At 38.8% G+C, this 26,070-nt stretch overlaps 3 protein-coding genes and 2 pseudogenes across 3 annotated transcripts; 4 read left to right on the top strand and 1 right to left on the bottom strand.

Annotated features, from left to right (window-relative positions):
* Nucleotides 1–400: 400 nt before the first annotated feature.
* LOC140775113 (terpene synthase 10-like) lies at nt 401–2,673 on the top strand. Its single transcript, XM_073118373.1, has 7 exons — nt 401–529; nt 595–862; nt 970–1,348; nt 1,436–1,654; nt 1,771–1,909; nt 2,012–2,257; nt 2,362–2,673. The coding sequence occupies exons 1-7, from the start codon at nt 401–403 to the stop codon at nt 2,671–2,673; spliced, it is 1,692 nt and encodes a 563-aa protein (XP_072974474.1).
* Nucleotides 2,674–5,077: 2,404 nt separating this feature from the next.
* On the top strand, nt 5,078–6,879 carry LOC140775108 (monoterpene synthase 7, chloroplastic-like; annotated as a pseudogene).
* Nucleotides 6,880–7,803: 924 nt separating this feature from the next.
* LOC140774132 (non-specific lipid transfer protein GPI-anchored 15-like) lies at nt 7,804–8,790 on the bottom strand. Its single transcript, XM_073116997.1, has 3 exons — nt 8,404–8,790; nt 8,197–8,277; nt 7,804–8,093 (listed from the first exon to the last, which is right to left on the bottom strand). The coding sequence occupies exons 1-3, from the start codon at nt 8,732–8,734 to the stop codon at nt 7,975–7,977; spliced, it is 531 nt and encodes a 176-aa protein (XP_072973098.1). The 5' UTR covers nt 8,735–8,790; the 3' UTR covers nt 7,804–7,974.
* A 703-nt stretch (nt 8,791–9,493) lies between these two features.
* On the top strand, nt 9,494–11,063 carry LOC140772807 (non-specific lipid transfer protein GPI-anchored 26-like). Its single transcript, XM_073115001.1, has 3 exons — nt 9,494–9,914; nt 10,031–10,099; nt 10,812–11,063. The coding sequence occupies exons 1-3, from the start codon at nt 9,584–9,586 to the stop codon at nt 10,925–10,927; spliced, it is 516 nt and encodes a 171-aa protein (XP_072971102.1). The 5' UTR covers nt 9,494–9,583; the 3' UTR covers nt 10,928–11,063.
* Nucleotides 11,064–15,993: 4,930 nt separating this feature from the next.
* On the top strand, nt 15,994–18,084 carry LOC140773548 ((-)-alpha-terpineol synthase-like; annotated as a pseudogene).
* The last annotated feature ends 7,986 nt before the right edge of the window (nt 18,085–26,070 follow it).

Here is a 26,070-nt window from a genome sequence, read left to right as displayed (position 1 = left end):
ATATTGAACTGGCCAGCCAATTGCATGCATACCCAAATGATACCATGGCATTAACATTTGATCCCAGGTGTCAAGAAAATTGTCCTGCCAGTAGGGATGTAATCAAGCCGAGCTTTGGTCTAGCTAATTCGAGCTCTGATCAAGCATGGATTAAAGTAATTTTGGTTTCAGCCGACTTTGATCTCAAGCAAAATTTGAGCCTAAATGAGCCGATTAATAAATAATTTGAAGCCTGAATTAATTCACGCTTAAATCAAGCCCCATCACGTTTGAATTTATCTACAGTGCAATGTGCTACTGATACTATTTTAATGCAAGGTTAGTAGAGTGCCACAATATATGAAAGCGTCTCCTGTCTATAAATATTGCAGCGAAAGAGGGAGTAGGAACAGATCTAATCATGGCTCTCCACTTAAACCTTCCATTCTTTTCTTCTTCTGATCTCACTACTCCACGCCGAGTTGCCAATTATAAGCCTACCATATGGACTAACGACTACATCCAATCTTTAACGACCCACTCTTCCACGGTAATTAAAATTGTGAAACCATTGCCATTAGATATGTTACGATTACTAAGTTGTTTGTGATGCAGGAGAAAACGAATGCTGAAAGGATCCACAAGTTGGAGGAGGAGATCAGGTATATGATCAATATGGAACAGAGATTCCTAGATAAACTCGAGCTCATAGATACCTTAAGACAGCTTGGGGTGGCATATCACTTCAAGGATGAGATCAAGGATGTGATGAGCTCCATCTTTACATTAGTGGATGACATATGTTTGGAGATGAAAGATGATATCTATGTTACTGCACTCCTCTTTAGACTCCTCAGAGAGCATGGATTTAGTGTTTCACAAGGTAATTAATTTAATTCATCCTCCAAACTCATATATATATATATATATATATATATATATATGGGGTTGATCATGCAATTTTAATATATGACGTTCCTCTACTTGCAGATGTTTTTGATAGATTCAGAGATGAGGATGGCAATTTCAAGGCTAGCTTGTGCAATCACACTAAAGGTATTTTAAGCCTCTATGAGGCTTCCTATCTATCAATAGAAGGAGAAGATGCACTAGATGAGGCAAGGGATTTCGCAACTAAGCACCTTAAGGATTTCTTAGAAACTTCATCAGACCAACAAATCCTAAGAGAGCATGTGGCTCATGCCTTGGAGCTTCCATTGCATTGGCGAATGCCAAGATTACATACAAGGTGGTTCATTGACATGTACCAAAAGGAAGATGACATGAGTTCTCTGCTACTTGAGTTTGCTAAGTTAGACTTCAACATGGTTCAGAACACACATAAGAGTGAGCTCAAGGAAGTGTCGAGGTAAAGTCATATAATTAATGCCATAAATGTTGCAAATTTTGGGATGCAAATAATAATTGCTAGCTAACACAAGATTTTGTGTTGTAGTTGGTGGTCCAATCTAGGCCTTTGGGAGAGGCTACCTTTCTCTAGAGATCGGCTGGTGGAGAACTTCCTCTGGACAGTAGGATGGACCTTTGAACCCAATAATTGGTACTTGAGGGAAGTATGGACTAAAGAAAATTGCTTTGTGACAGCAATTGATGATACTTACGACGTCCATGGAACCCTTGACGAGCTTGAGCTTTTTACTGATGCTGTGGACAGGTCATGCGAAAGCTCCTTGTCATAATAATTTTCTGTAGTTGTACACAACACAATCAAATGAAAAAAAAGGGGTTTTAATTCGAGTTACTAACTTAAACTACACAATGGAATCTTAGGTGGGATGTTACGGCAACTAGAAAACTTCCAGAGTACATGAGACTACTCTTTTTAGCACTCCTCAACACAACGAATGGTCTATGTTACAGAGTCATGAAAGAGAGAGGGCTGGACATCATTCCATACCTAAAGAAAGCAGTAAGTAGTACATATAAACGTACTGAACCACGTAAAGTCCCAACTTTCTAGATTGTTAGCTTATATCTTAACACGTACTTTTGGCCTTGTACGTTGTTTCAGTGGACAGATCTATGTAAAGCATACTTGGTAGAAGCAAAGTGGTATTACCAGGGGTATACACCGACCCTAGAGGAGTACTTAGAAAATGGATGGGTTTCTATATCTGGTCATGTTGTTCTATCACATTTCTATTGTTTCAATCAGCATGTGACTAAGGAAGATTTAGAGTCCTTTGATTATTACCCGGACATCATGCGGTGCTCGTCCACAATTGCTCGGCTTATTGATGATCTGGGTACATGCACTGTAAGTTATATATATAGGTTGTAGCTCAAGTTAAAGATTTCTAAGTACCATTTATTTGCTAAATTGATGAATGTATCTGGTATAATATATATGTTTTGATTCAGGCCGAGCACGAGAGAGGAGATGTTCCAAAATCCGTTCAATGCTACATGCATGAGAAAGGTGTTACAGAGGCTGTAGCTCGTGAACATATCGAAGAATTAATCTCTGCCTACTGGAAAGCATTGAATAGAGATCACCTTGCTGCTGCTGCTATTGCTTCTAATTCTCCTTTTCATGAATACTTTAGCAGTGTTGTGGTCGACATTCCTAGAGTGGCATTTTGTTTTTATCTAAATGGTGATGGGTTTGGAGATCCTGATGGAGAAACTATGGACAGAGTCATCTCACTGTTGATCAAACCTATCAAGATGTAAGATATAATAATTTGAGTTTTAGATGCGAATCGAATCAGGTCGGATCACATCATCAGGACATTGGGCTTAATAAATCGAGTTTATTTACTTTTTAACTGATTCATATTTATTTATTATGTAACCTCTTAATATAAGTTTAGTTAAGTCATGTAAGTCACTAAAATATCAAATTAAGTCATGTAAACTATTAAGACAAGTTCAATTAAGTAATAAATTTCTAAGACAAATTTAATTAAGTCATATAAGCCTATAATATAAGTCATAGTTCGAGTTGTGTAAATATTTAGATCTAGTCCTAGTATGAAACATTGTACCTGACCTCTATATATATGAGGGTTTGTGCTTTTTTGTTTAATCATCCAAGCATCTATTGAAAAAATTAAGAATTATGTTTTAGTCTTAGTCTATCTCAGGAGTAAGACTAAATGTAGCATAAGAGTAAACTGGAAGATTAATACCGCATATTTTTTCTTTTTAAACTTTAGCCACCATCTTTACTCATAAGCCACCCTACTTTACGATCGTCTTCCACCCCCCTTGGCTATCTGCCTCCCTCTGACGACCTCCACAACGTCGGATATTTACAACTCTGTCCAATTTCGACCTTTCTTCACTGTTTTATTTTTATCTTCTTGCCTTGAACTCGGAATCACGTGAAACTAGAGCCAAAAGAATCCTAACTCCTAAGGCTACTACCATAAAAAATATTATAATTTTTCTATGAACAAATTGATCTAGATTTGGTTTGTAAGAGTCCTGCTACTATAGCTCTACTAAAAGAAAAATAAAACCCTACCACTATGTTTCTAATTTTTTGTTTGTCAAAATGTATGCTAGATTTCAATTGACGAAATTATATTCAACTAAAAGATTAGTTTCTCCGGGACTTACATGCGGCTTCCTTCGATCGATTTGAACATGAATAAGAGTTACGACAGAAACCCAATCTAAGTACACTTTTGGTTCTTACCTAGGATGGAAGGGTGGCCTTATGCTGGTTATCGAGTCCTATTAATTCATGATAGAGATTATAGATTCTAATAGTAGCTAATGACGTATGATCAAGAGTGCTCGGCTCGGAAGGCCAGTCTAAGAGCGAGCGAGGAGGATCCATGCTGGTTTAGAGCTGTTAGTCCATTGAAATCCAATGTTTGAATAATAGCTATTATATTAATTTGCCCCTATTTGGTCTTAGACTAATATAAGAAATTATCATAATATTCTTATAATATTAAGTGTCTTATTATGTGAGCCGGTGTGAATCTTTTTATCTCATGATCCGGTATTTGAAAGGAAGTATACTGTGATAAAGAGAGATAATTAAGATTTGAGTATGGAAGACAGAAGAACATGTACTTTATTGTAAATTTAAAGAATGGGATATTGTCAATAAATTAATTACATAAGAAGAAGAATAATTCTGATATTTTATGATTTCAGCATGTCACGAAAAAGAAATAAAATAACTTAAATGAAAATGAGCAATAATTAAGGGTCCCAAGTAATTTTGCAAAAAATATCTATCAAAAAAGATTTATCCATTTGATCAGGGAAGTTGGGGAGGAACGTCAATATCCGAAATTGTACAATGTTTTACATCAAGACTATTTGCATTATGAATGTGCTTCATGGTTCCTCCGTAACGGCTTGTCATCTTTGCCAGCTAGAGAGCCCAAAGGCCAAAAATTCTAAACAAAAAGTTATAGTAGGAGAGTGATAGTATGACTACTATTAAAGTTGGTTTATTTACAGACAATTATTTTTCTAGATCTTTTAATTTTATGCACAAGATTCGCTAAGATATTCACTAGTATGCATTCAACGAGCATCTAGATCGATCAATCTCTCCTCTCTATGTGGTCCTGTTCATAATAAATCTCTCCTCTCCTTGGAATCTCTCTTTCTTTATCCATCATCATTAAATAAGCTCCCACGTCGCTTTACTACTTTTCTCGTACTACTCCTCTTATTAGCAAAATATTCAAGAAACAGAGATGTATCTATCTACGTATAAGCTACCAAGGATTAAACATGCATCCAAAGTGAGTTGCAATCTTTAGTCTATAGTGATTGGAATCGGATGCATGGAAAACTAATTTTCATTTTTCGTTTAAAAATATTAATTAAGGCAGGATGAAATCGGTTAAAATCCCTGCCCAAATGTTCAATTTTCACTGTATACTGAAATTTCCATTACCTTATTCCAATCTCCCTGCCCAAAGGTTCCACCCTTTCGAACCCCCGTCATTTCCACAAACACCTGGCCGCCTCACGCTTTGCTCATATGCACTACTGCACGCCGAGTCGCCAATTACAAGCCAACCATATGGACTAACGACTACATCCAACCCTTGATGGCCAATGCGTCCTCGGTAACTAAAATTGTCTAATTAATATATAGGAAGCCATGCTAAGGTAAAACTATGCTACTTCTGGTGTAGGACGACATGAAAGCCAAAAGGATAGACAAGTTGAAGGAGGAGGTAAGGTATATGATCAATATGGAACAGAGGATCGTAGATAAGCTGGACCTCGTAGATACCTTAAGACAGCTTGAGGTGGAATATCACTTCAAGGATGAGATCCAGGATCTGATGAGCAGGTATCATTACATCAATGGATGGCATATGTTTGGAGATGAAAGATGATATCTATGTTACTGCACTCCTCTTTAGACTCCTCAGAGAGCATGGATTTAGTGTTTCACAAGGAAATTCATTTAGTACTTCATGCGGACCATGCCTTGGATCTTCCACTGCACTGGCGAATGCCAAGATTACATACAAGATGGCTCGTTGACATGTACGAAGAAGATGAGTCCTCTGCTACTTGAGTTTTTTTTGCTAAGTTAGACTTTAACATGGTTCAGAACACATATAAGAGTGAACTCAAGGAAGTGTCTTGGAAAAGTCATTTGATGCCATAAATGTTGCAGGGGATGCAAATAATTATTCCTAGCTAACACAACATTTGGAGTTGTAGATGGCAGTCCAATCTTGACCTTTGAGAGAAGCTACCTTATAGTACAGATAGATTGGCTGAGAACCACCTTTGGACTGTAGGTTGGGCCTGTGAGCCAAAGAATCAGAGCTTTAGGGAAGCACAATTAAACAAAGGCAAACTGCTTTGTGACAGCAATTGATGATACTTACGACGACTATGGAACCCTTGACGAGCTTGAGCTTTTTACTGATGCTGTGGACAGGTCATGCGAAAGCTCCTTGTCATATTAATTTTCAGTAGTTATACACAACACAAACAAATAAAAAAAAGGGGTTTTAATTCGAGTTACTAACTTAAACTATACAATGGAATCTTAGGTGGGATGTTACAGCAACTAGAAAACTTCCAGTGTACATGAGAATACTCTTCTTAGAACTCTTCAACACAACAAATGATATATGTTACAGAGTGATGAAAGAGAAAGGACTGGACGTCATTCCACACCTAAAGATAGCAGTAACTACTAATGAACTAATCTATGTAAAGTATGACTTAATTTCTGGCTTGGTAATATCTTAATACTTATCGCCTTCTTAATTGTTTCAGTGGGCAGATCTATGTAAAGCATACGTGGTAGAAGCAAAGTGGTATTACAAGGGGTATACACCAACCCTAGAGTACTTAGAAAATGGATGGTTTTCTATATGTGGTCCTCTTGCTCTATCTCTTGCTTATTGTCTATGTCACTATGTAACTAAGGAAGATTTAGACTTCTTCGATAATTATCCGGACATCATGCGGTGCTCGTCCATGATTCTTCTGCTTTCTGATGATTTGGCTACATGCTCAGTAGGCTATATATATATCTCAACTTTAACACAGATCTAAGAAACTTATATCTTCTACCATTGCTAAGTTAACGTTGATGATTTTATCTGGGCTAAAATTTTTTATTCAGGCCGAGCACGAGAGAGATGTTCCAAAATCCGTTCAATGCTACATGCATGATGCATGAGAAGGGTGTTACAGAAGCCGTGGCTTGTGAACATATCGAGTATTTGATCTCTGCCTACGGGACAGAATTGAATGGAGCTCACCTTGCTACTACTACTAATTCTTCTCTTTATGAGTATTTCAACAGTGCAGCCATCGACTTACCCAAGGATGCAGTGGATTTACCAATATGTTGATGGGCATGGAGAGCCTGATAAAAAAACCAAGGACGCGGTCTTCTCTTTGCTGATCAAACCCATCAAGATTTAGGAAACGATATTAATCTCGCTCTGCATTGCTTCTTTAGATGCCCAATCATGGAATATCTCAAACAGGGCTAGTGTAAAAGCATGTGTTTTGATGTCCAATATTCTCCTTTTCTTTATTATGATAAGGTTTTTTATGGAATGGTCGTTGACTGATGATTCATTAAGTATAACAATCTGATACAACTTGATACACCGAATGGATAAGAGAGATAGGATTTTAGCCCTTAATCAGACTGTACACTTGAATGATATACAAATCGACCGACCAACAGGGAAATAAAGCATTAGGCAATCCGACAAAAGAAACGGAGGAAGTTGGACAACAGCCCTAGATATTCAGGAACATGGGCATAGGCGGTTCAACGCCCAAGGACTTAATCAGACGCCACAATAGACCTCACAACTGCAAACCTGTAACACAAAGACTGTACACTCTAAAGAAGCAAAAGCAAAGCAAAGGGAGGGAGATAAAGCCGAGGCCGAGTAGACGCTAAAGCAGCGACAAGAGGAGGGGCAGTGGACCATGGAGGAGAGTGAGCGGCTGTGATAGGGTCCAGGCGGAGGTGGCGGGAGAGGGCTTGAACAGCCGGAGCAAGGCGACTGCCGCGCCGGAATTTGGAAGTCCTCACGGGGTGGCGATCAATCGCAGATAGGAGATGCCGGAGGGAGGAAGCCAGAACGGGAGTCCTTAGAGGAGGCTAGGAGAAGAGAAAGAGAAAGGAGGAGGAAGGCGGTGACGGAAAGTGAGGCGGAATGGGCGGCGGATGAGGACTGAGAAGAGCTCTAGAGGGGAGAAGGAGTGAAGGAAGAAGGAGAAGGCCTCTCTTCTCTCCTAGCCTAAAGAACGCCAGTGTGGCGAGGTAAAGCCCCTGAGTAGGAGTCGGCGCTGGAGAGAAGAGTAATTATTGTGATAAGTCGACGTGCATTTCTTTAATCTTTGCAAACTTTATTCAGAAAACAATGATCCTTCCATAACTCTTACATACAGATATGAGACATTAAATATGAATCAAATGCCAGCAGAACGAATATTACAATGTCACTCAAACAATACCACACCAATTGAACAATACTGGAAACTAATTATGCTGTAGATCTAGAGAATGCTGAGAGTTGAAGAAGAGTAGGCAGTGATGAGGAGAAGAGTGAGGATGAGGGAGAAAGGTATGTTGGCAAAGTTTGCATCTGATGTCCCTGCGGTAGACTTTGACCCATCTGCATCCATTTAACAAATTGATCTCAGAAACCAAGAAGAGTTCGATTTTTAACAATTGATTTCAGAAAACAGTAATTTATATATATATATATATATATATACCTGAAGGTACGTTTGATACTGGAGTTTTTGAAGAAGTAGGCGTGGATGGAGTACCAGGTGAAGCAGTGGGTCCACTCGTTGCTGCACATTAAGGTTCAATACATTATATGTGAAGACTTACAGATGAAACATATTTAAGATATATAATAAATGACTGGACTAACTGTATAGGAAAATTTTCTGCTAGTGCTTCTATAGCTTATATACCTTTGCATTGACTAACGGGAGGGGTCTGGACCTTGCATGCAGCAGGGAGGGCTAATGCCTGAGTCACGTTGACATTGATTCCGAGCGACGACGCCGACGAGTTGCCGCTGTTCAGGACCATACACAAGCACTGGGGGTCTGATTGCACCACCGACGCGAGCTGCGAGCAGCAGGAGCTCGACGGAGTCGTCTCGTTGCCGGTGATGTAGTTCAGGCAAGGCGACAAGCTCACTAAAGCCGACGTGCATGAGTTCGATTGCCCCGACGCACCTGAGCTCAGTGTTGCCACCAAGGTCATGGCTAGGACTAATTGGACGCCTCTGAAAGCCATTTGATATACCTGTTTGATGAAATGCCTGACTGAGTTTTGAGTGGTGGGAGGACAGGAAAGTTGTGTTGGCTTTTATATAGGAGGGATAAGGAGGATAAGACGTGGCCAGTTAGGCACTTGGGCCTTTATTGGTGAGCTGCTCTTCCTACTCTATAACGAACTCTTTGAATATTAATTTAGATGAGAGAGTTGGTAACTAACCTTAATATACAACTTTATAATGTTTGACATTAATCTAATAGATTAGTTTAAAGTACAACAAATTCGTTGTATTCTTATGCCGGTTGGTCATTAATTAATCTACTACTACATGGCTTTGTCATCTGAGCTGGAGTCGGCATCTACCGTTATATGTAAACCGAATTCATAGTGCACAGTGAAGTCGGCATCTTCAACCTTTTCAACACCGACTTTCACATTCTTCGTAACGGATAGTCGGGAAAGGAACTCAGAATTAAGATTTATCGACTAACCTCGATGCTTTAATAAAATCGATTCGATATATAACTAGACACGACTCTATTGCGATGGACCCCCTACTACGAATTCAATGTTATCCCCGTTCGAATAAACTTCTAAATGTTGTGCCAGATTACAATTGCAAGCAAACAAAGTTACGGCTTCCACCTTGAAAGCATGAGATAACAACCTTATCTATATCAATGTCATGCAAACAGAGAAACAAATAAAGCGTGACTTGCATATGAAATTAGATATACTTCAAAAACACATCAGGTATATATCTTATAGATCACTGGAACTACAACTCCTATAACTGAACTTGAACTCATCTAGAAAACTTCTTCGTCTTCTAATCAAACTCTCGTCTCTTCCCCAAACCTCCACACCATGGCGATCAAATGCACTTCAACACTTGCCCTTCTTCTCTTCCTCACGACCATCTCATCTTGCATCTCGTCACAACAACCGGAAGGAGACTGCATGAACACACTCCTCAGTATGTTACCCTGCATGGACTTCATCACAGATCGCAATTCATCTCTGCCTTCAGCTTGCTGCCCTCGTCTCGCCGACGTCGTCCAAACGCGGCCGCTGTGTCTCTGCCACGTCCTTAACGGCGACGTATCGGAGCAGATCGGCCGACCCGTTGACAAACAGCGGGCTCTGGCCCTTCCTAAGATTTGCAGAGTTCATACACCATCTGAAAACGAGTGCAAAAGTACGTGAAAGTTTCGCAAAATCTTTGTTCATTAATTGATGTATCTCTTTCCTTCTTTAATTCTTTCTGGTTTAGTTTTTCAAAGTTACAAACTTTGTTTGTGGACTTAATAACAGCTTCACCTATCCCACCATTGTTTCCCACAACTCCTCCACAAGCACCACCTTTGGTATCACCGTCTTCAGGTACTCGTTGCAACATTACGGTTGAATCTAGGAGATTGAAGATGTCAGATGTAACTCTTTTATTAGTAGAATATTTTCAGGGAAATTTGCAAAATGCCCTTTAGATTATGGAAAATTTGTAAAACTTCTACAAGCCCAATTCGACCTGAGCTCTTTGCGCGCTGCCTGTTCACCCCCAATTATCCTGACCAATATTTATTAGATTTCAAATTCCCATTTAAATTCCTTACCACCTTCCTTGATGAAAGCACTCAAACTTAAAAGCATGCAACAGTCTAAAAGAAATTCAAATTTTGACTGCTGTATACCAGATAGAAAAATGAAATTTTGATTCAAAGGTGGTTATGTAAGATTGAAACGTGACCATTCAATTTTTTTTTTCTAAAATAAAACTATACGAGGATCAATTAAGAAATTTGGCCTTATAATTTTTTTTAAAAATTTATTTCTAATAAGATTTTAAATCGATTGAAGCTTAGCATGGACTCGAACCGAGTCTGGACCTAGCCCGAAACAAGTTCAGGATAAGACTGGGTCAGGCCTTATCCAGACCTGAGTCTGATTTTTCCGGTTCGGGCTAAGTTCGACCAGTTCCCTAAGCACCCTTGGATGGTATTGAATTGTATAAAGTCTATAATATACTTTCTTTTTCGTTGTTGAAAATTTCCTATAATTTTCATATATTTAATATTGATAATTTTTGTTCATGCAGGAGTATATGGATCACCACCAGCTCCAGTTGTAATTGCATCAGATGGAAGTCATGCCCAGTGGAAGTTCCCTCTTTTTGTCGTCTATTCCATTATCTATGTAGCTCTCTCAATGTAGGAGATTTCTACAGCTACAGGCATTATAGGTTGTGTCATTTTATTATTTATTAAAAACAGTAGTTAGCTTGAGGAAAATATTGTTTGAGATATATGTTCAAGGAAGATATAGTTTAGTTATCCATTCGAATTCAGAACATCTGAGTTGTTGATGTGTTGAGATGCTGCAAATATATTCATAGTAACTGCATCAGGATCAAGATCTCAGACTAACAGTTTACAGTTTAACATATATCCTCATAATATGAAACAGTAGTTCCAAACTTTTCTATGCAATAAGTTCTCATCCATCTCCTGCAACTTTCTACACGACTCCACACCCTCCTCTCAGCTGCTCTTCACCTTCCCAACTTTCCCCAGTGGCCGCCAAAATCCGCGGCACCGGCGGCAGTGCTTCTCGCCTTCATGACCATCTTGCCATGCAACTCATGCTAATTATTAATATTTATTACTTCAGAAATTACCGTAATGAAAGTAGTCAACATGTTTATGCAATAATAAGCGTAAAAATTAATTGCACTCACATACCCGTAAACTAGGAGTTACTACAAGCACCCCCTTGTATTATTTTATCGTTTGTTATCTTGACGAACTTTGCTTATATGGCACTCATGATGCCGAAAATTGTAGAGAAAGAAGATGATAGCTGCTGTCAAAGAAGCGATGAGTTTACTTCTGGCCTAAGATTTGAACTTAGTGCCCATACTGTTCTTTTATGATCCTTATCTTTTCAAAAGAAACACTTGCCTTGTGCCCTTGTTAACGTTTGAATAAGTTCAATACTAGTATAGTACAGCTATGTATATATTAAATTTTAATATTAGTATAAGAGAATTTATTCTATTATAAATTATTCTTGTGTTTCTTTACAAACTAATATAATTTATAATAATTATATTTGATGTGACTTTAAATTGAAATAATAGTTCGTCAAATAACTAAAATAACTTTTATTATGAATGGATAAGAAGATAAGAAAGAAGAGAGTGATTGAAATGATAATCGATTAAAGTGATGTCTAGAGTAAAATAATAATTAACAAATATAAAATTATTGGATGGAAGATATATGAGAGGAAAGAGAAGTATAAGTTATTATATCAATATTAAAATAAGTAATTATTTACTTGCTATGCTAATATAAAGCAGCTTATAAAAGAATATGATTTTTTTTTATACTAAAGAAGTGAATGAGGTCTCACTCTTTATTTATTTTCTTGAGTCTTTCTTGAAAACACAGCTGGACATTGAACTTTGGTATTCATTATGGATGATAAGGATATTTTGATTTCACTAAAATTAGGGACAAGGAATTAAAATTATTGAATTCTATGAAGTTGTTAGGTATATATATATATTAAAGTCTGTGCTTAATTTTATAGATAATTCTACTTAGACCTCCTCAACTATCACTATTTTTTACATACAGTCCCTGAAATTTTTTTATCCATATATACCCCCTTGAACTAAGAAAAAATATTTATATATATCTTCTTAAACTAAGAAAAAAAAAACTATACGAATCTCTAAACCAAAAAATATTTTGTATCAGTGGATGTATATGATAAAAAAAATTTAGAAAGTATACGTAGAAAATAGTAATAGTCCATAAGGTCTTAGTGAAATTATCTCTTATTTTTAACATGAATCAACCTAAGAATGTACTATCCCATACCTCACTAACATCTGCATATATTTCATACTCATTAGAACATTTAGCAACTTAAAAGCTTTAACCTTGTTAAATACAATTACACGGTATTTAGAATCTTTTTTCATAGCAATAAAAAGACCTATTTGATTTTAACCATTTTGCATAGTTTATAATCTTAATATGATAGTGTTATTCATAGCATAAGAGATTGTGGAAAATAATAATATAATGCATCATTAGTCAAATTGGGCAAAAGAATATACGATTTAAACAAAATAAGTTATATTTCATTATATTTTTATAAATCACACTCTATATTTTACCTATTTTATGATTCACACATTGTCTTTGAGGATTTTATAACTCAACCCTCCCTTTCTTCTATAATTCTCATTTAATACCCTGGTACTTAAAAAAAAATTCTGTTATAATATACAAAATAATTTATAAATACCTAAATTATCCTTATCTTCTTCGTCCTCTTCTTTTCTTCCCAAAGAAGAAGAAGAAGAAGAAAATGAGGAGAAGGAGGAGGGAGGAGAGAGGAGGGGGAGGGCGAAGATGACGAAAGGTGGTAGTAGCAACGACAACGGTGATGGTAGAAGAGGTAGGTGGAGAAGACGGTGGAGGAATATAGAAAATAAGAGGGAATAATATTTTAGTAATTTGGTCGACATTAATTAGTTAAAATAATATCGGGGTGTTAAATGAGTATTACGGAGAAAATAGGAGGGATCGAATTATAAAATTCTCAAAGACGAGTGCCTTGACTCACCGGCGGTTTGCTTCCGCCCGGATGGCAAGAACAAAGTAGCAAAGTCCTTAAAAAAAAGTCTTATGTTTGGGTGCTACGACGCAATCCGCACTCATAAATTCATCTTCGAGTAGAGAATATAACATGCAATATGTGTTCCTTTCATGAAAGCCGGCATATAAAAATGTAGCTGTTTTTCCAAACCTCTATCCTCTTGGGGTAGATAGTCCTTTGCAAACTAGTGTATCCTCGAAACCACTTGAAACTTACACCCGGCCCTAGAGGGTACAGTCGAAAACTTACCGACAGTAAATCCAGTGTACAGTGCATCTCCAGCAGGTGAGCATTAACACCTTTCTATTCCTGACATAAAACCAAACTGGAGATGCACTGAACACTGGATTTAGTGTCAGGAATACAGTTGTTAGGTTAGACAAACCTTCCATATTTAGCTACGTCTCGCTATTAAGTTAGGCAAATCAACATCCACTAACCGCCCCCATTACCCATTTCCTTCCTCTCTTCTAACATCTTGTCCAACTCCGGCCCACTTAATTAACAACTTGTCCAACTCCCACTTAATTAACAACTTGTCCAACTCCCACTTAATTAACAACTTGTCCAACTCCCACTTAATTAACACTAACCACGCTGAAGGTTCTGAAGGCGAAATGGAATATCGATGACCTCAAATTTTGGATGTGCTAGGTGCCCTATCTTTAATATTAAGGATTTTAGAATGTTTTAGAATTATCTTATTTTGATATTATTACATTTGGATAGTTGTAAATCTAAATGCATAATTCTAACTATGGCATAATATTAATATGTTAGGATAGCTGTTGATGTGTGTATACTTCGTAGACACTTGTATTTTCTTTTAGAAAGTCAATATACATATTATTTGTGAACTTATTTTTTATAAGGTTCTCTTTGTTATATATATAATTTTACTAATAATTTAGTAGAAAATAATACTATATTTGGTTGCACTATATCACAAGCTATTTGAATTTAGCATAATTATAATACTAGAAAAATCTAAAAATAATAATAATATTAAGTAATCAGTTTTATCGGCATTTCTACAAATTCTATTGAAACTTGTAAAAGCCAAACAAGAGCTCCACCGAATAAGTCCAGGGAAAAATTCTTAAAATGTAATATTGCGACATGCTATTAAATAACTCTAGCGGGATTAAAGAGAAGATTCCTGGATTTTCGTCTTAGCGACTCTAATCTTAATTAGCGGCTAGAGAAAAAGTCAGTATGGCACTACAGAATACTTACTGTGATCCTAGATGAATCGGCTATCTAGAAAAGTCTTGGGCGCCATCTCGATAGTGACTAGAAACGCAATGCAGCCCCAGGTCAAAGAAGAGTTACCAGTATTTAGAGAAATGTCAATAATTATTGGGTTTTTTTACCGGCAATTGACCAAATGTCACAAATTATATCTACACCAGCATTTATAAAATACAACCATATATTTAGCGGCAATCGCTGCAATGCCCCTAAATATTATGGCATTTATCAGCATTTTTGCTGATGCTCAGCAAAACCTTGACCGGCAGTCGAAGTGGCACTAAAAGCATGTAAATACCATTGTTTATAACTTTTGCCGGTATATATTATATGCCGTTAAATATAAAAAAAATATTTGTATTGCCCAACATTGATACGACTTTAGTCGGTATTTTGTAGAACTTCGGTATTAATCTATAGAGGCATTTTGACCTATTTTTTGCTGGAATTTTCTGACTGCCGGTACAGTCTTTAGTTTCCTGCAGTGATACTGGTATATGTTCTAAGAGTTTATATATCATGTTTAGGATCTCATGCAATATAACAATATTAAAAGGAGTTCTACTACATAAAAACACCAAAAGGAGTTCCGATCTATGATTCACATCGGAACGAAAATATGAGAATCTAAAAAGTTCTAGATGTGGACAATATATATACAAAACCTAAATCATCTGGAATGTTAAAAGCATTCAGTGCAGTGCTATTTTATCTTGGATCTCAGTTTGAATGTAGGCAATCGACGAGTAGCATTTGTAAAGGGGAAAACTGACTTATCATGTATATCTATAATAAATCGATGAGCCAAACCATGACGAGTTGATAGTGGACTAAAGAAGGGTCTATACCAGTGGCCACCCAAACGCATTAATAAGCCCAATAATAAATCACCTATCTATGTCGGTGTACATGCCTGCAGGTCAACGTCTTAGCTAGTTTTCTAATTAATCTTTAAACAAATGATCAACTATCTATGTCGATGTACGTGCCTGATTAACGAATCTTAAAGTAGTAAGTATTATAAGTAAGTCCACAAACATGAAGAGTTCTACCAATCTATAAATATTGGTGTGCAAAAAGAATGAGGAGCACTTCCAGCCCTCTAACTCCCCAATGGCTCTCTGTCTTGGATTCCCATTGCTTTCTACCATTTCTTCCAATCTCACTGCCCACCAAAGGTTCCATTCATTCAAATCCCCATCGTTTCCACGAAAACCTGGTCGCCTGGTGGTGTGCTTAAGTGATACTATTCCACGACGAGGCGCCGATTACAAACCAACCGAATGGACTACCGACTGCATCGAATCGTTAACCGCCAATTTGTCCTCGGTAATTGAAACTGTAAAACCTTGTTCATATGTCGAAAATTGTGTTACTAGCCATTGCCATTGGATACGTTGAGAAGCTACTTAACTATGCATGGTACTTGTAACATATATATGCAGAACGACATGATGGCAAACAAGATAGACAAGTTGAAGGAGGAGGTAAGGTATATGATCAATATGGAAAATACGATAGTAGATAAGCTCGAGCTCATAGATACTCTGAGACAACTTGGGGTGGCATATCACTTCAAGGATGAGATCAAGCGTGTGATGAGCACCATCTTTGCATCAGTAGGTGACATACGTTTGGCGATGAAAGATGATATCTATGTTACAGCACTCCTCTTTAGGCTACTCAGGGAACAAGGATTTAATGTTTCACAAGGTAATTTACCTCCTTCTAAGCTCATATATGTAGGGTTGATCATGCAATTCTAATACATGACGTTCCTCTACTTGCAGGTGCTTTTGATAGGTTCAGAGATGAGGAAGGCAATTTCAAGGCTAGCTTGTGCAATCACACTAAAGGAATTTTAAGCCTCTATGAGGCTTCCTATCTATCAATAGAAGGAGAAGATGCACTAGATGAGGCTAGGGATTTCGCAACTAAGCACCTTAAGGAATTCTTAGAAACTTCATCAGACCAACAAATCCTAAGAGAGCATGTGGCTCATGCCTTGGAGCTTCCACTGCATTGGCGAATGCCAAGATTACATACACGGTGGTTCATTGACATGTACCAAAAGGAAGATAACATGAGCCCTTTACTACTTGAGTTTGCTAAGTTAGACTTCAACATGGTTCAGATCACACATAAGAGTGAGCTCAAGAAATTGTCAAGGTAGGGGCACTCAATGTGAAATTTATGCTAGCTAATTTTGGAACTCTCAAATAAATTTCTAACCCAAAATTCATTTTGTGCTGTAGATGGTGGTCCAATCTAGGCCTCTGCGAGGAGCTAACTTTCTTTAGAGATAGGTTGGCGGAGAACTACCTATGGAGTGCATGTTGGGTCTTTGAGCCACAGTATGGAAGCTTAAGGGAAGCAGAAACAAAGGCAATTTGCTTTGTGACAGCAATCGATGATACTTGCGACGTCTATGGAACCCTCAACGAGATTGAGCTTTTCACGGATGCTGTTGGCAGGTCATGCATGCAAAGCTCCGGCTCATGTTAATTTATAACATATATGCAGTTTTACAGAAAATAAAAGAAAAAAATCAATTTAATATCAAGTTACGTACTAAACTACACCATATCTGGTATCGTATGTAGATGGGATGTCACTGCAACTAATAAACTTCCGGAGTACATGAGACTGCTCTTTTTAGGACTCATCAACACAACAAATGATATATCTTACAAAGTCATGAAAGAGAAAGGGCTGGATATCATTCCATACTTAAAAAGAGCGGTAATGAACTGCTCTATGTAAAGCATACATAACATTCTATCTAACATATAGCTATATATATTTACAGTCTTCTTGTTTCAGTGGACAGATCTATGTAAGGCATACTTGGTAGAAGCAAAGTGGTACTACAAGAGCTATACACCACCACTAAAGGAGTACTTGGACAATGCATGGGTTTCTATATCTGGTCATATTGCTATATTTCATGCTCTCAGTCAGTCAGTAACGAAGGAAAATTTAGACTTCTTCGATAGTTACCTGGATGTCGCGCAGCGCTCGTGCATGATTGTTCGGCTTTGTGATGATTTGGGTACAAGCATAGTAAGCAATATATATAACTCAACTTAGACATGGATCTATAATTTGATGTCTTCTTTATGTGGTCTAACATTTTTATTCAGGCTGAGCAAAAGAGAGGAGATGTTCCAAAATCCATTCAATGCTACATGCATGAGAAAGGTGTTACGGAGGCTGTAGCTCGTGAACATATCAAAGATTTGATATCTGCCTGCTGGAAAGAATTGAATGCACATCATCTTGCTACTTCGTCTAAGTCCTCTTTCCATGAGTACTTCAGCAGAATCCTCATGGACGGACCCAGAATAGCTATGTGGTTTTACCAAAACGGTGATGGGTATGGAGAATCTGAAGGAGAAACCAAGGAAACGATCATCTCTTTGCTGATCAAACCCATCAAGATTTAACGATATATAATCTATCTCTTTCTAGTCTGGTAACTTCTTTAATTAGATGTCCAGATATGGATTATCCCGCAATGCCCTAGTGTAAAATCATGTATCCTGATGGCCAATATAACTTTTATATTAATGCAATAAGGCTAGCCTAGCTTAATGTTTTCAACTGGCATATGAGTTTCGTTGAAAGAAATTGATGTGCTCTTCTCGAATCATTTGGCATCATTTCTATTTTCTTTGTCCTTTATTGCATGGCTCTTTGCGGACTTTTAATTCTAAGAAAACAATGATCCTTCCATTACTTTAAGAGAATTAGCGAACATACAAATATGAGACATTGAATAGGAATAAAATGATAGAAAAACGAATACAATGTGAAGCAGATATATATGCACCGCATCAGTTCAAGTATACTGGAAATTAGAAAATAATGAGTAAGGATGAGAGAGAAAGGTACGTTGCAAACTTTGCATCTGATGTCGTTGCCATATAGCAGTGTAAACAAGTCGAGCCTGAGCGAGCCGGCTCTAGCTCAGGCTCGGCTCGAAATTAATTTTGAGCCTTCTAACTGTGCTCAGGCTCGGCTCAGTTCAACTAGAACTCGAGCCGAGCTCGACCGAGCCCGAGTTGAGTTCGAACCTGAAATGAGTCTATTATCAAGCATTATTCAAGTCAAGCCGGATCGAGTCCGAGTCGAGCCACAACCTATTATGCTGAAGTTTAATATTTTAACCCATGTAATTAGAACAAAAGCCAATCAAATTGAGGGTCTCAACGGAGGAGGAGGATTGCCGACGATTGGAGGAGGAGGAGAAGGAGGAGGATCGGAGGAGGTTGAGATTGCCGATGGTCGAGAAGGAGGAGGACCACCGGAGGAGGAGGAATGGAGGCCAAGCTTGCCAATGGTGGAGAAGGAGGAGGATGAGGGTTGCTGAGCTTGCCGACGGTTGGAGGAGGAAGAGCTGAGTTTGTCGACAATAGAGGAGGAGGAGGACCGAAGGAGGCTGAGCTTACCAACAATGGAGAAGGATGAGGAGGAGGCTTGCCGAGCTTGTCGACGATTGGAGGAGGAGGAGGAGTCGAGCTTGCCAATAGTGGAGGAGGAGGAGTCAAGCTTGCCAACAATGGATGAGGAGGAGGAGAAGGACCGGAGGAGGCCGAGCTTGCCAACAGTGGAGAAGAAGGAGGAGGAGGCTTTCCAAGCTTGCTAATGATTGGAGGAGGAGGTTGGGCCTACTGACGGTGGAGAAAGAGGAGGAAGAGGCTTGCCGATAGTTGGAGGAGGACAGGAAGAGGCCAAGCTTGCCGGCGATTTGAGGGGAGCGTGACTGTGTGAATTGAGATTTGAGAATTTTGGAGAATTAGGGTTTAGAGATTTACACTTCGAGTTTAATACTAAGCCTATCGAGTCGAACCTGAGTGAGTCGGCTCTAGCTCAGGCTTGGCTCGTCTTAAGCCGAGCCTAAGTTTTAGTCGAGCTGAGCTCAAGCCGCTCGTTTATTTTGACACCCCTGCTGCCGTAGACTCTGAACCAAGAAGAGTCACACTAGTAAAACTTTATATGTGTGTGTGTGTGTATATTGCACTTTAGCTATTACTTATGTGGTTTGACCTAATTGTACGAAAACTCAATGTACTTTTAAATTAACTACTTAACCCCTCGATAGCTCGGACTAAAGTGTTATTGCTACATGCCACCGGAGCTTCACTCTATCAATCAATCATTCTGCTAGGGCGATTGCAAGGTAGTGATAAAATGTTACAACTACAATGAGGTGTTTTGATGGCAAGGGTGTAAACGAGCCAAGCTAGGCTGGAGCTCAATTTGAGCTGGAAAAGATCAACTCGACTGTCTCCAGCTCGATAAGGCTCGAGCTCAGCAACAAAGGGGAGATCTCGCCGACGAAGTAGTTGTCGGGGGTGAGGACGACGACGGACGTCCACCATTAACTATTCGAACAAATACCCCGACGAGAGAGAGAGAGAGAGAGAGAGAGAGAGAGAGAGAGAGAGAGAGAGAGATCTCACCGGCGCATCGGGGGTGAGGATGGCGACGAAGCGGCTGTCTAGGTGAGAAGCGGAATTACTCCTTGATGATGTAGAGCAGCAGGATGGCACCGACTTGCTCCTCGACGAGGATCATGCACCACGTCGGCATCTCGATGATGCTCCACTCCTCGATGCCCGAATTTACTACCACGTCTTCTTTTTCACCGTCGAATCTGCCGCCGCCCCCTAATCACCATCGGCAAGGCAAAGTCTTGGATGTGGACGGAGAGGACAGAGGTTTGGAAAGGATTTTTGTGGTGATATTTGGCCAATGGAAATTTTGGGGAGAATGTTTGGAGGTTAGGGTTTCCCATAACTTATACATATCATACAAACTATTGGATCTAAGATCTAATGGTTATAAACCTAGTGTGTGTGTGTGTATATATATATCTAATCGAGTCGAGCTTGAGCAAGCCAGTGCTGGCTCAGCTCGATAATATTTTTGAGCCTGATATATCAGCTTGGCTCGCTCATTTAGAGCTCGAGCCAAACTCGAGCCGAGCCCGCGAGCTTCATGAGTCCACGAGCTTTTTTGACAGCCCTATTTGATGGTAATAACAAAGTGTTAATTAGATAATTTTAATAAAAGGCAGGGTTTTTTTCAGAAATAGTAATAATATAGAGTTTGAATAATTAAAAAACTAAAATACAAGGGTTTTTTTTTTTAAATTTCTCTAAATCTCTTTTTGTCGTCTATTCCGTTACGTATGTAGTTCTCTCAATGAAGGAGATTTAGAAACCTACGGTATTATAGTCTAAAAGCTCGTGCAAATAGGTTGTGACATTTTATTTATTTATTCAAAACAATATTAGCTTTAGGAATCATTGAGATGTACAAGGAAAAGATTTCTTGGGACTATCACCCATTCCAATTCAAAACTTTTGAGTTGTCGATGAGTTGATGCGTTGTGAGATGCCGCAAATATTCTATTCCCAGTTATAAATATTGTCATCCTTTTCAAAAAAATAAATAAATATATTGTATTTACATATCTAATTAGATGTCATTAATTTGATACCTTTTACTTAATTTAAACGTATTCTGCATTCCAAAGTCATTGGTATCCACTGGGATACTATAAAATCTTGAAATCTTGAATTTATAGTAACTGCATCAAGATCGAGATCTCAGATTAACAGTTGACATGTACATTTTATCGATCATATACTCTCATAATATCAAACAGTAATCCCAAATTTATCTAAGTAATAAATTCTCGTCCATCTCCTGTAACTTCCATTATATATACATTTCCACACCCTCTCAGAGTCTTAGTTGCCCTTCACCTGCCTAACTTTCTCCAATGGCCCCAAAATAATGCAACAATGGCGGCGATGCTTCTCGCCTTCATGACCATCTTGCCATGCAACTCATTAGTGCCAAGGGCGACTGCATGGACACTCTACTTACCATGTTACCATGCCTGGACTACATCACAGATCAGAAGCCATCTCCGCCGCTTCTCGCCAAAGTCGTCGAAACGCAACCATTGTATCTCTGCCACATACTCAACGGCGTTGTGCCGAAGCTTATTGGACAGCTTGTCGATTAGGCTCGCGCCTTAGCCCTTCCCAGGATTTGCAAGGTCCAAACACCGCCTATTAGCGAGTGCAAAAGTATGTGACATTTCATCAAACACTTGGCTTAAAAGCTATAGCTGATAGAAGTTAAATGTGACTTTAGTGTGTAGCAAATTTGTTGGTCTATGATGATGCCCGGAAGTCCCTCGACAGGAACTGCGGTACCGCCGTCTTCAGGTACTTGTGCTGCAACTCTGTGCTTGAATCTTGTAGCATGGACACATATATATAGTTTAAGTTGGTACTATTTGTATTAGTTCTGGTACAACTTTTCTGCAATTGAACTTCCAGTTAATGTCATTGCTTTCGTTTTCCTACTTGCATCTCTTGCAAAGCCTAATCTATCTTCAAAACAATCTAAATCTCAAATAAGAAATATTAAGCATTCTCATGTCAGAAGTATTTCTATGATAGCTCTTAACTCTAGAATCATTCAAGAGCAAAGTTCATAATCTTATAGGATCGATCAAAGATATGTAATCCGTCAGTAGTCTCGATCAAGTTGCAATTACCTTAATTGGAGCAGCAAGATAACGTTAATCAGACGCCGAAGAAATATACACATTGAGTTCTATAAGGTGTACAGTTAGACCCATATATCACTTAAGTATATTAAGGTACGATTCTCTTCAGGTGGATGGAAGGGGAAAAATTAATATAGATCCAATACACTAAAAAGGAATTCCTCTGTGTGGTTGCCCATCATAGTTTGCTTAATTGTTTATGCTTCCAAGAAGAAACGTTATTAGTTCTGTTGAAGAAAAAACTTATCATGATCATATGACTAAGATATATCATGAAATTGGTAATTATTCCATAGGGTGCTTTCCAATGGCTGGCCATCATAATGGGAGATATAGTTAATGAAACTAAGATGAACAAATCAACAACCAAATATGAAGATTTGTTTAAGCTAATTAACATCTTCTTCCAAACAGGAAAGTAGAAATAGCGACGCCCCCATCAAAGTATGCATGCAGTTATATGCAGATGCAATTGGTACAAATAGAACATTCAAAAGCTCTATAATGCTCTATGTTTAACTTGACAATTAACAGGTCAGAGATAAGTGGAAGCTTAGTCAAGATGGAAAAAGGTCAGAGATTTTCCTGCATCTTTAACGTGCAAACGTCATTCATTACAGAACGAAAATGATTGTGATAATAACAAATATTCAAGATAGTGTCCAAACCTTCATACCAAATATCTTGCTTGCAAGCACTTTTTGTGCAATTAATACAAACAAAGATGGACTTAATCACAACACACAAGAAAATTAACAAAAAAAGGAAAATGACATGACTCGACACACTGAACATGAAAGTTTTCTCCTGGACTTGTAGACTAGATCTCCGCCTTCCCTGAAAAGATGACTCTGTATCGCAATTATCCCACTGCAAGCTTTCTAGCCATTCTCTCTTGCCTCCAATGCACTTCAATTTGATGTTGTTGTTGTTGATCATCTGTGAGTGGAAAGGCAGCTTCCTGAGTTCAGGACAGCCCAGGATGACAATAGATTCGAGAGACGGAAATTTAAGTATTTGTCTACATATGCTTCGCAAATGCAGTAGGTCATCCATGCATAATTCTCTAAGGTTAGGGAAGGCAGAATCTATCCATTCTTCTTCAGTGATTTCTGACGTGTCATCAATCAACTGTTCTATTAGATGACAACGCACTGCCTGCAATTTCCTGAGGCGGGGAAGGTTCACGAACCAAGTAATATTTCTCAACAAGGGACATTCTTGAATCACCAATATGCGGCGACTCGGAAGGCACAAACCGAGCTCTCTTCTGCTCCAAAGGATTTTCCCTAAATTTGGTAGGTCACACAAGCCGACAAGAGGAGTTTCTCAAGTCTGGAGAGACACCTAGGATATATATCCAACATATTCAAGCCACGGAGGTAGGGCTGTGCATTGGTCAGCTGCCAGAGTACGAAGTTATCTAGATATTGAATACCATATAGTTGGATCTGCCGAAATTTTCTGTGTAACCAACCTACTATATCTGTAAGAGTTCGGTGTGACTTAACCGCCATTGAGATGGACTTCAGATGATATCCCAAGAGCTCCAAGATTTATGGATCCAGCTCAATATATGGCGACACGTCTAGAACTTGGAGGTCATGCAATAAGAACATCACCTCGATAAATTCTTCGTCAAGATTCTCGATACCTCGCAGAAGCAGGAACTTCAAACTCCGCAATCTTCCTGTTGCCCTCAGCAGTGACGAGACTTGTGTATGAGAAAGGTTAAGGTATTGGAGCACCAACAAACACTCAAGATCGGTTGGAAGTTCTTCTATGGCAGTATAAGATAAATCCAAGTATCTGAGATGTATATCATCTTTTGGAAACAACCGTGTGGTATACTTATCATAAAAGTATTTCCTTTTAAGAGTTAATGTTGAGATAAAACTAACTGCCATTGGCTCAGGCAGACTTATTATTGTACTATTCATTAGAGATACGAAATACCAGTTCCATCGGAGTTCCTCCAACCCACTTGAGGGAAAAGAGGGCAGGGCGCACAGTGTATTTCTGAATGAAGGTCCTCCATCCCACTGCACATTTCTGGTAAAAAGCGCTTTATCTGGCTGCTTGTTTGCAAGGGAAGCTCATTCAAATGCACAGCCTGAACGCACTATCCGCCGATTCCTCCTTTTCCCAGAATCTGTTGCGATCCACAGTGTGCCAAGTCCCACATCACACTGTGTAATTTTACATATTCATCTTCTTCAGCAAGGTCGGGCTCTAACAACCATGCACCCTTCACGTCTCCAATGATAGAGTGCCCTTGATTATATGCTTCATGGATCTCGTCAAACTCATTTATCAGCCCGAGCCCCATCCAACATTCAATGAGATCATTTATCGATATATATATATATTGATCTGCAGGCCACAAACAAGAAGACAAAAAATACTCTTGATGCATATCATCTTGCAAATAATCGTAGCTCAACTTCAAGGTGGTAAAGATATGGTTCTCCCTATCAGCTGGGAGAACATGAAGCTTTGACTTTTCTATTCTTTTTTTTCAATGATTCGACTGTAAATTCCCACTCTTGGAAGGACCTCTTAGTGAACAGAGCTTTCCCAATGACAATGAGAGCTCATGGCAAGCCATCACATTCACAAGCAATCTCCTCCACTAGGCTTGGTATTCTGTGGTCAGACCTGATTACGTCTTCGGGAACAATCTCTTTTAAAAGAAGCTCTGCTTCATCTGACTCCAAGCATTCCACTTTGATCCTGCTCTGGGAATGCATATCGCCTCACTCTCAAACCGTGTGGTGAATACCAACTTGTGCTTGTGAGTGGCTGCAGCAACATTGCTCCGACTAGAAATTGGAATCCCAACACGAGTAAGATCTATTTCTTTGAACAATCCATCTACAAGCAGCAAGAAGTGCTTGTCTCGTAGAAAGCCAGAGATTCTGTTGCCGTTTAAGCTGGCATCTTTCTGATCTTCAAGTCCCAGTTTATAGAGTATAGTATGCTGAAGCTTCTGCAATGTGTCAATGTGTCATCCCGTGGATCTTCAACCCAGAAGAAAAGATCGAAGCCCAAGTTTCCTTCGCCGAGTAAGGAATTATTGCTTAGCTTCAAAAGAGTGGTCTTTCTCACCCCTCCCATACCCCATATCCCTACGATCTCATTATCTTCACCGCTCAAGTAGTGGATAAACAATCTCAATATGAGACTCCAAAACCTTCCCCACCTTCAAGATTGATCGTATGGGCATCTCATAGATAGATTCTGGAAGAGAAGGCATTAAGATAGTAGCAAATGCATATCGTTCCCTCTTCAACTCTTCCACATCCTTATGCAACTTCGTAGCTTTTTTGCCTACTTGATAGTTTGAACAGCAATTCGGCAAGAAATCTTTGATGAGGCAACTATCCCTATGCTTGTAATTGTTTATAAGCGCAAGCACCTCGGCTTCAATATTTCCTACTTTCCTCAGCCCACGCTTAACTTTATCCGTAGGCTCTTCTTTTTTCCCTTTTCCATATGTGATCATTTTGCAGACATCGCTCCTTTTGACTTTCAAATCTTCCAATGGCGTTGCTCATATTGTCCAATTTCTCTTCAGTACGAAGGAGAAAATCAGCGTGCTGAACCACTGGATCTCTTAGGCCAGGCAGCAAGGCCTCCAAAATACGACACACGCAATCCATTGCCACTGTTAAAGATCAAGAGATTAGAAATAGTTTATTCATCTAACTTTGTGCCGTCTGTGTTAATCTAATACAGGCATTTATTTCCTCGCAACAGCTGAGATAATGCATATCATATCACAAAAGTACCAGAATTGGCAGAAGGACAAAACAAGAGGATTAAACGGAGAAAAGCT

Source organism: Typha angustifolia, chromosome 13, assembly GCF_048772165.1.
Source record: "Typha angustifolia cultivar Huaian chromosome 13, ASM4877216v1, whole genome shotgun sequence".
Classification (NCBI taxonomy): Eukaryota; Viridiplantae; Streptophyta; class Magnoliopsida; order Poales; family Typhaceae; genus Typha; species Typha angustifolia.
Note: the sequence above shows the minus strand (reverse complement) of the source record. Positions and strands in the feature narration are given on the sequence as shown.

Excerpts from the sequence above, each read along its gene's own strand:
- LOC140775113 (XM_073118373.1), top strand. The coding sequence starts at position 401 with ATGGCTCTCCACTTAAACCTTCCATTCTTTTCTTCTTCTGATCTCACT. Across the intron at positions 530-594 it reads TAACGACCCACTCTTCCACG|GAGAAAACGAATGCTGAAAG; the intron begins GTAATTAAAATT and ends TTTGTGATGCAG. Across the intron at positions 863-969 it reads TGGATTTAGTGTTTCACAAG|ATGTTTTTGATAGATTCAGA; the intron begins GTAATTAATTTA and ends CTCTACTTGCAG.
- LOC140774132 (XM_073116997.1), bottom strand. The coding sequence starts at position 8,734 with ATGGCTTTCAGAGGCGTCCAATTAGTCCTAGCCATGACCTTGGTGGCA. Across the intron at positions 8,278-8,403 it reads TCCCGTTAGTCAATGCAAAG|CAACGAGTGGACCCACTGCT; the intron begins GTATATAAGCTA and ends CTTAATGTGCAG. Across the intron at positions 8,094-8,196 it reads AGTATCAAACGTACCTTCAG|ATGGGTCAAAGTCTACCGCA; the intron begins GTATATATATAT and ends AAATGGATGCAG.
- LOC140772807 (XM_073115001.1), top strand. The coding sequence starts at position 9,584 with ATGGCGATCAAATGCACTTCAACACTTGCCCTTCTTCTCTTCCTCACG. Across the intron at positions 9,915-10,030 it reads ATCTGAAAACGAGTGCAAAA|CTTCACCTATCCCACCATTG; the intron begins GTACGTGAAAGT and ends ACTTAATAACAG. Across the intron at positions 10,100-10,811 it reads TTTGGTATCACCGTCTTCAG|GAGTATATGGATCACCACCA; the intron begins GTACTCGTTGCA and ends TTGTTCATGCAG.